We start from the raw sequence: 8,795 nt of genomic DNA on the forward strand, positions 1-8,795 counted from the left end.
TTCCTGCGCGGCTGGCCGGCCTGCGGCGGCAGCGCCTCTTTCAGGGCCAAGTCCAGCGTGCGGCTCAGCGCCGAGGAGCCGCTCTGCTGCCGCGCCGCCAGCAGGTGGGTCTTCATCCCGTCCCGGTTCTGGTAGGTCTGCGGGCCGAACTCCAGCCTGTCGCCCTGCAGCGCCGCCACCCGGGCCTGGGCGCCGGGCCGGCGGGGCTGAGCGCTGATGGCCAGCTGCTCCACCACAGAGGCCATCAGCTGCTGAGCGCCGGCGTATTGGTCCGCCTGAACCTCCCTGGAGCCGTCCAGTACCAGAGCCAGGTCCAGTTCGGCCTGCAGGGGGGCCGGCGGGTCCAGGATGAAGGAGCAGTCTGAGGAGCGTCTGCAGGGGTCTGCAGGGACGGAGCAGAAAACCAGATGTAGAATTCAGATGGAAGCTGGAAAAGTCCCGGTCCGGTCCGGTTCTCATGATCACTGTGACCCAATGAATCTCCGGATCAGGAGCTTCACAGGTTCTTTACCGTAGCAGATTGCACAACTCCTGATCCTCCTCAGGTCGGCTTCCAGGTTCTCCTGCCTCGTCAGCAGCGTGAAGACGGAGCTGCCCGAATCGTCGACCTGCCAGGAAACCGATCACAATCACCTCGTCTGCCGCTGACATATCACTTCAACGTGCAACATGTGACTAGAGTGGTCCGGTCACCACAGCCACGGGTCGCTGAGCCTCACCTCCACGGCGTTCTGAATCCCAGCAGCTCTGGTCAGAGAAATGACGGCGGGGACGATGTTCATGGCGCGGTACTCCATCACCGCCGTCAGAACGTCGTCGACGTCCTCCGAACGGCTGGCAGAAAAGAAAACCGCCACCTTCCTCAGCAGCGTTCCGGCCCGCACGCGCTTGAAGACGTTGTGACCCACGAAGCGCATGGCGGCGCCGAGCTGAGGCTTGTTGGACGTCTTCTCCAGGGCGATGTTCTGCACCGCCTCCCTCAGCTGGGCCTTCTGCCGGTAGTCCTGAAAGCGGATCAGGTACTTGGAGTAGCTGCTGAATCCCACCACGGCGACGCGGGCGCCTCGCGGACAGTTGCTCTCCGTCACATCGATGTCGTCCAGCAGCGACAGCAGGGCGGAGCGCTGCCTCTCGAAGGCGGCCGGCGTCACGCCGTCGGACATGTCCAGGCCGAAGACCAGCTCTGTGGGGAAGGCCGGGCAGCCTGCCTCACCTGGAAACCAACGAAGAAGAAAATAACGGCTCACTGTGAAGGTGTGGCTCAGCAAGAAATCATTTATCTAATTCAGACTGAAGAACATTTATTATTATTTGGGAGGCTTCCTCTTCTTCTTCTTCTGTTGGCCGACAGATGTGAACATGCAGCACGAACACTGAGCACATCCTCTGAATCGACAAACTCTGGATCAAATGCTCAGAATGAGGCGACTGCGCTGCAGCGCCACCGTCTGGGTCGGTGCGGATACGTACCGAAGGAACACGCTGTGAGGACAGGAGACACGGGTCAGAGACCAGCTGCAGGTTCTGCAGGTTCTGCAGGTTCTGAACTCACCACAGTTGTCCCGAATGTAGGTGATCAGCTGACACTCCTGTCAGACAGACAGTCAGACAGACAGCAGGTGAGCAGCTGCAGATCTGTACAGGTGAGACTTTCTCAGGTAAACTTACAGACAGAGAACTAAATCCAGGTGGACCTCTGGATCCCTGCAGAGAGAGTCACCACTTCATTCATCCATCCCTCATGTTTTCATTTTGTCCATTTGGACCAAGTTCTTCCGGGTCACTCACCCTATGTCCGGAATGTCCCGGCTCTCCAGGCGTTCCCGGCGCTCCGGTCCGGCCCGCGTTCCCCTGCAGGAACCCAAACACACACACCGGAGTCACACACACCCGGCCGAGGGAGAAGGCGGTTCTGAAGTCCAACCGGGCCAGAACTCACCGCTCGGCCTCGGTTCCCCTTGCGACCCGGCTCTCCCTTGGTCCCCTGCAGCCCGTCCTCGCCCTGCAGGAAGAGACGCGATTGTTGACAGGAAGTCGTGGCTGCAGGAACTCTGAGAAAATAAAAGCTTCGACTCGGAGCAAACAGCCAGTCATCATGATCGGACCGGACCGGACCGGACAGCTCTGTTTGGACCTGACTGACAGGATCAACACAGCAGCTGGAGGATAAGCAAGCCAGAACCGACAGGAACCGACAGGAACCAACTGGAACTGGGCCAGAACAGACAGGAACCGGGCAAGAACCGGGCCAGAACCAACAGGAACTGACTGGAACCGACAGGAACTGGGTCAGAACCGACAGGAACCGAAAGGAACTGACAGGAACCAGACCAGCACCGACAGGAACCAACTGGAACCGACAGGAACCGGGCCAGAACCGACAGGAACCGACAGGAACCAACTGGAACTGGGCCAGAACAGACAGGAACCGGGCAAGAACCGGGCCAGAACCAACAGGAACTGACTGGAACCGACAGGAACTGGGTCAGAACCGACAGGAACCGAAAGGAACTGACAGGAACCAGACCAGCACCGACAGGAACCAACTGGAACCGACAGGAACTGGGCCAGGGAAAAAATGTTGAGGTGGCTCCACAAAAAAAGTTCTTGTGGCGGCCATCTTGGTAGGCACCATAACCAACTATCATGGCAGTTGCTATGACAACAATAAACAAGCCAGAGACTCAGAACAAGCTCTCTCCTCTTTCCTAACCTGTAAACTAAATGAGTTCATTACAAATATTACTGCATTTCAGTGATATATACTGCAGTAAATATCGCTGAGCTAGCAGCATTAGCTTGGCTAAAAGCACGGCTATAGGTTATATTAGCGGTAGACATTGAGCGCTAATGCGGTGTCTTTTAACCTTGATGGATAATTCTCCAGAGCAGCCCGAGTCCTCGCAGAGGGTTGGGATAAATGTCCAAACGGTGAGCCTGAGTCGGTCTGAGTGACAGGAGGCGATCAGCGCCGCAGTTAGCTTCAGACATCCAGTAGCGCTAGGCGGCTAGCGGTGTGACTGCTGCGCTATAAACTCTTGGTCAGGAACAATTCGCTCAGCGCAGCAGAAGCTTCCACGGTGGCTTATTGAAAAAATTAAGTGTTTATTTTTTATTTTTGAACAAAAACGAGCAACGCTTAGCCTGGCGGGGGGCAAGTAAAGCCTGGCGGCCCGCCAGGCTGATGATGCTCTGAAGGAAACGCTGCAGGAGAAATTTGTTCCGAAAGTAAAACTTTCAGAAAACAACAAAGAAAAGTTTTGAAGCAGCAACTGTCAGTTCAATTATTGATCAGATGTTCTCAATTACTATCAAAACAAGAATTTTTGTTTTAAATATCAATTTTTGAAAAATTCTCTTTGGAAAAATTTTGGATGCAATTTCTCTCTGTAGGTGTCAGGGTGGTTCTGGTCCATACGGCCCGGTTCTGCTGCCTGGTTGCTGGTGGAAACACTCAGAGAGCCAGTTTGCTACCAGAACCGTTCAGTGGGTCGTCTCCAACAGCAGGCGGAGGTTTTTACCTCAGGACCAGATTACAGCGTACGCCGGGCCAATCTGACCTGGTATCCATGGAAACGGACTCACCGTCAGGCCAGGGTAACCGGGGAAACCAGGATCTCCCTGTTCAGACACAGACAGCCAATCAAAACGCAGAAACTCAGAGGACAGCAGAGCGTCCTGAGATCGGCTTTACCTTGGCACCGCTGGGACCCGGAGGTCCGATCCCGTCTCTGCCGTCCGGACCCTGAAACAGAACGCTGACCCGTCAGAATCAGAACCACAACCAGAACCAGAACCTGCTGTGTCATACCGGAGCTCCTCTGGGTCCCTGCGGTCCTGGAACTCCAGGACCTCCTGGATCTCCTGGTTGGCCCTAAACACAACACCTGGGTTAGTTCTGACCCGACCCGGGTCCGACCAGAACACGGCCAGAACCAGAGAAGGCCGACGCTCACCTTGGGTCCGCCCGCTCCACGCCGCCCCACCAGCCCGGCCTCTCCCATCGGCCCCGCCGCGCCCTGCAGGTAACCACGGCAACAGAGTCAGGGCAGGCGGCGCTCTGAGGTCGGAGCGTCCCTGAACGCATCACAGAGTCTCAAATGTTTCAGACCCAGCTGTTTTGTTCTGGGATTATTCTGGGATTATTTGTTTCAGGATTTTCTCCTCATTTTCATCAGCAACAGAAATAATGATGAACGTGAAAATATTAGAAAGCGATCAGAAACTGATGCAGCTTCAGTTTTTATCTGTAGATAGAATCAATGATGTCAAACTCTGATCAATAAAATCCAATAATCAGATTGATCAGCTGATCAGTTTCTTTTTCTGATCAGATTCCCGAGTTTCACCAGATTGAAATCATATTTCTAGTTTTACATCTGACTTCCATTTTGTTTGTGAACCTGGAATAAATTGAAAGGAAGCATAAATCAATAATCCATAAATAGAAATTAGACTCTGCTACAAATATCTCTTAGCTAACAATGTGGCTTAGCTTGTACAATTAGCCAAAGGACACTGAAATAATTAGTTTAGCAAATTGCTCTGTAATATTTAAATGGTAATTTAAATCGTTGAACATGATGGACAATGTCCACTAGGTGGCAGTAAAGCTCAACTACTGATGGAGACACAATGATGGATCAGAAATGAGTCATTCGACCCCACAGTTGCCGTCTGGCGACCCCCCGCAGGGACCTGACCCCAGTTTGAGAACCCCAGTCCTGGTGAAGCTCCTTCCTGATCCGTACGCAGCAGAATCCAGACAGCTGGACTGAAAGCGTCAGAGAGCCGTGGTTCTGGTTCTGTTCAGGTCGGAGTTTCAGGGCAGCCCTAGTGTCGGCTGCTGCAGGAACCGCCATAAGCTTCTGCCCCCTGCTGGCTGCCATTCATATGACAGCTTCTTCTAAACCTCCATCAGTGGTCGGCATGGCGACCTGATTGCTAAGATCTGCAGCTGCTTCTTACAGTCAGAATGTAAAACACCTGCAGCTAATAAATAAACTGTTTACCTCCAGGACTAAAAGATGGAGGTCAGACATAAACAGGCAGGCAACCGTCAAACAGACGACCTGCATGTTCATCATTAACACAAACACAGCAGGAACATGGAGGCCGATCGCTGCCAGATGTGAGTCAGGCAGCAAAGAACAACAAATATAAACAGAACAAGACGGAGGGCTGAGGACCCGACTGGGTCTGCTCACACGGCAACACGGTCAGCAGGGTTTATACTGGAATGCCAGAGTTGAATTTACTACTTTTTGCTACCTTTTTGACTACGTCTACAATATTTTTACTACCAACACAAAATCGAGCCAATTTCACGCTGATTTCCTCAATTTGGGAGATCGGTGATCGGTCGACATTTATGTACCTTTTACTAGTTACTTCTTACTACCTTTTAGCTCCGCACGGAAACCCTGGTCAGGCAAAATTCACACTTCTGTGTTTGGGGTTAATAAAAAACAAACATGTTTGTTGCTCACTGCTAACTACAACATGAGCTACGCTAATAACAAGCGGTATTTCTGCTGATGCTAAAGCACAACACCAACACAATAATTAGCAGAAACTAATGTGCTATGCCAAAAATGCTAATGCTAAAGTGCTAAATTCAGTCATGTTTTCATCCATGAGAGAATGTAAGGCTCTGAAAACTATTTATTTCATATATTTATTTATTAAACACCGCTGGCTGTTTGCTCGTGGAAATGTTGCATTCTTCTTCATATCTGACTTTTTATTTGGAACAGAAAAGAGCGAATGTGAGGAGAGGAAACGGACCTGCTGCATATTCAGCCTCTTCAAAATAAGAGCATGAATATAAATGTTCAGCTACTTGAAGGATTCTTGTATTGATAAAACTTTTTCCCCCTGAATGTTTATGAAGCAGCAGAATAAACTAGTGCGTTAGCTTATGCTAATCCAGTGGAAGCTAAGTGCGCTGGATGTTCAGTCTGAGCTAACGGTGCTAAGCTAAAGCTAGCTGTGCTACGTTTGCTCCTTCTAGATGGAGGTGAGAGAAACTGTTGCAGCTGACCTGAGGTCCGGTCAGGCCCGGCACTCCTCTGGGTCCGGGTGGGCCCTGGATGCCGTGGGGCCCCTGCAGGGACACGAGACAGAACGCCGTCACTCAGCCTGGTGCCGTCCAGAACCACCGTGATCCAGAACCACCATGATCCAGAACCACCGCGGTCCAGACAGCTGGAACCCGGCTCGGCGCAGTGGCGGATCTTACCTGGGGCCCGGCAGCACCTGGAGGTCCATTTGGACCTGGAGAACCGGACGGTCCGGTCGAGCCCTGCAGGAACAGAAACGGTTAAAAGGGTTCCAGGTGGGAACAGAACCAACAGAACCAGGAAAGTTCTGACCTTCTGACCCGGATTCCCTCGCCTCCCATCCTGACCCTGACAAGAAGAGAGGAAGGTCATCATCATCATCATCACCATCATCATCATCACCATCACCATCATCATCATCATCATCACCATCATCACCACCATCATCATCATCACCATCATCACCATCATCACCATCACCATCATCACCATCATCATCACCATCATCACCATCATCATCATCACCATCATCATCACCATCATCACCATCACCATCATCACCATCATCATCACCATCATCATCATCACCATCATCACCATCATCATCATCATCACCATCATCATCACCATCATCACCATCATCATCACCATCATCATCATCACCATTATCATCACCATCATCACCACCATCACCATCATCATCATCACCATCATCATCACCATCATCACCATCATCATCACCATCACCATCATCACCATCATCATCTGATATATTGTTATTTTAGTGTTTGATGTTAATTATGTGAAACTCTTTGATCTGCTGAAATATTCTGCATTAATAACTGAAAATAAACCCAGATCTCGTTCTGATCCGATGAATTCGGTTTCTCTGTGGAGCAGAAACTGTTTGGATCAGAACCAGAACCGCTGAGCTGCTCAGCAGAACCAAACATGGAGGTAAACACGGAACTGACCGGGTATCCCACGATGCCGGACTCTCCTTGCAGTCCGTCCTCTCCTGGAGCGCCCTGTGGGTTCACAAATGAGACGGGTCAGGAAGCGGACACAGCACAACCAGAACCAGAACCGGCTTCCTCTCCAGGTTCCACCTGAAAGCCTCCAGGCTGAACCTGAGCAGTGACCAGAGGATGGAGTCATTATGTCGTCGGTTCTCTTCATCCATCTGTAACTTTCATTTGTTAAAGTTTCTCCAAAAAGAAACTGGAACAAACTGGTTTGTTTGTTCTGCGCCTCGCCTGATTGGCTGATCCTGTCTGCTCAGGTGACTCACCTGGAGGGAGCCGCTCCCTACTGTGTGTTACCGGTAATCCTGGGTATCCGGCCTCTCCTTTGGCTCCTGGAGACGTGTTGTCACCGCCTGGCTCGCCCTGAGACACCGAGGGTTGGAGTGAAAACAGAAATATGAACAGATGTTGCTTTAGAAACCTGAAGAAGAAAAATAATTGACTTTAATTCCGCTTCTTGACATTCCAGGCGTTCCGTATGATTGAGCTGGACGTATTTTTACAGAGAGGAGCGTTATAAAATCAGGGTCAGATATGAACCTGTGTTGATATGACCTTCAACCTTCTGGATTATGAGCATTTGAACTTGTGTGTGTGCTAATATCTGTGAGCGATGTACGTTTGGCGGCCATTTCTCTGGATACATTTTTTTTTAAAGAAGAAAGTACTAGCATAAGCATACTAGCTGTTAGCATATCCACCTCAGACATGAATACTAGACGCCTCATGGAGCGCTGAGTCCTACGTAACAGCGTCCGCCATCTTCTGTGTGGCAGCAGATCGGAGCCCCTTAAGTCCTGTGCTGTGTATTTCAACCGTTTTACGAAATAAACTGGATTCATTGGTTTTACCTTCCACAGGTAAGGAAGAAAGATCAGAATTACTTTGCAGCCAGAAATTCGCGTCTAAACAACCGAAAAATATTTCCTATGTAGCTTAAGTGGCCCGAAGTAGCCGCTGATTGTTAGCATAGCAGCTAACGTTTTCATACTGTGTTTTATGAGAGAGAGCTGATGAGAAACCGCTGTTAGAGGAGAAGTTAATTAAAAACCAGAGGTTTTAGTGAGGAAAGATCAGTCAGGATCAGAGCTGGAGCTGCTGTTCTTCAGTCTGTTTCCAGCTCAGCTTCTCCATGTCGGTATTTAGCTATAAAGATGCTACGAGTCAGAGCCCAACATGCTGAAAATGTCTTTTTTTGAATGTGAAGGAAATATATGTATTTTCTATTTCACTTTTGGATAATTTCTCTTTTATCCTTGGCTTCAGCCTGTGAACCAGGACGTCTCAGAAGTCATTGAGTTCTCCCAGTGTGACCAACAGACTGAAGCCCTGCCTGTGGCCAGTGTTCCCAGTATAATAAATAAATGTTTTATTCTTTCACTTTTTGTGTGTTTTTACATATCTCAATGTGAAGTATGAGTATTAATGCAGCTTATGTAACGAAATAAAAATAATTTACTCTGTTAGAATTATTTCCACTCTTTGCTGTCAACAGCAGAGTTGGCATATCAAACTAATATTTTTTTTCCAGAAAATTAAAAAAAATATATGTAGCTAATGTTTCATCAAAGTTTATTGGAAATTAAATTTTTTCTTTGTCTTGAAACGTTAAATATACATTAAGTTATGGAATTATGTAAATATGTTCTTTAATAAAACACTGTAAAAGTGTCTGTTCATCAATGGCAATATAAAAATGATCAGAATA

The 8,795-nt window shown here is 49.4% G+C and overlaps 1 protein-coding gene across 1 annotated transcript in view; it reads right to left on the bottom strand.

The window, feature by feature from the left end:
- The window catches only part of col6a4a (collagen, type VI, alpha 4a), an 80,359-nt gene that overhangs the window by 4,487 nt on the left and 67,077 nt on the right, over positions 1-8,795 (bottom strand). Inside the window, exons 23-39 of the mRNA XM_015056730.1 lie at positions 7,385-7,450; positions 7,037-7,090; positions 6,375-6,410; positions 6,242-6,304; positions 6,044-6,106; positions 3,957-4,019; positions 3,812-3,874; positions 3,695-3,745; positions 3,586-3,621; positions 1,940-2,002; positions 1,789-1,851; positions 1,669-1,704; positions 1,553-1,589; positions 1,471-1,482; positions 720-1,213; positions 512-608; positions 8-382 (exon numbers count right to left, since the gene is read on the bottom strand). Of these exons, the coding sequence (XP_014912216.1) occupies positions 8-382; positions 512-608; positions 720-1,213; positions 1,471-1,482; positions 1,553-1,589; positions 1,669-1,704; positions 1,789-1,851; positions 1,940-2,002; positions 3,586-3,621; positions 3,695-3,745; positions 3,812-3,874; positions 3,957-4,019; positions 6,044-6,106; positions 6,242-6,304; positions 6,375-6,410; positions 7,037-7,090; positions 7,385-7,450 (1,672 nt within the window). The remainder of the gene's footprint in view (positions 1-7; positions 383-511; positions 609-719; positions 1,214-1,470; positions 1,483-1,552; positions 1,590-1,668; positions 1,705-1,788; positions 1,852-1,939; positions 2,003-3,585; positions 3,622-3,694; positions 3,746-3,811; positions 3,875-3,956; positions 4,020-6,043; positions 6,107-6,241; positions 6,305-6,374; positions 6,411-7,036; positions 7,091-7,384; positions 7,451-8,795) is intronic.

This window comes from Poecilia latipinna, unplaced genomic scaffold, assembly GCF_001443285.1.
Source record: "Poecilia latipinna isolate Pla-1442-1.1 unplaced genomic scaffold, P_latipinna-1.0 Scaffold1402, whole genome shotgun sequence".
Lineage (NCBI taxonomy): Eukaryota > Metazoa > Chordata > Actinopteri > Cyprinodontiformes > Poeciliidae > Poecilia > Poecilia latipinna.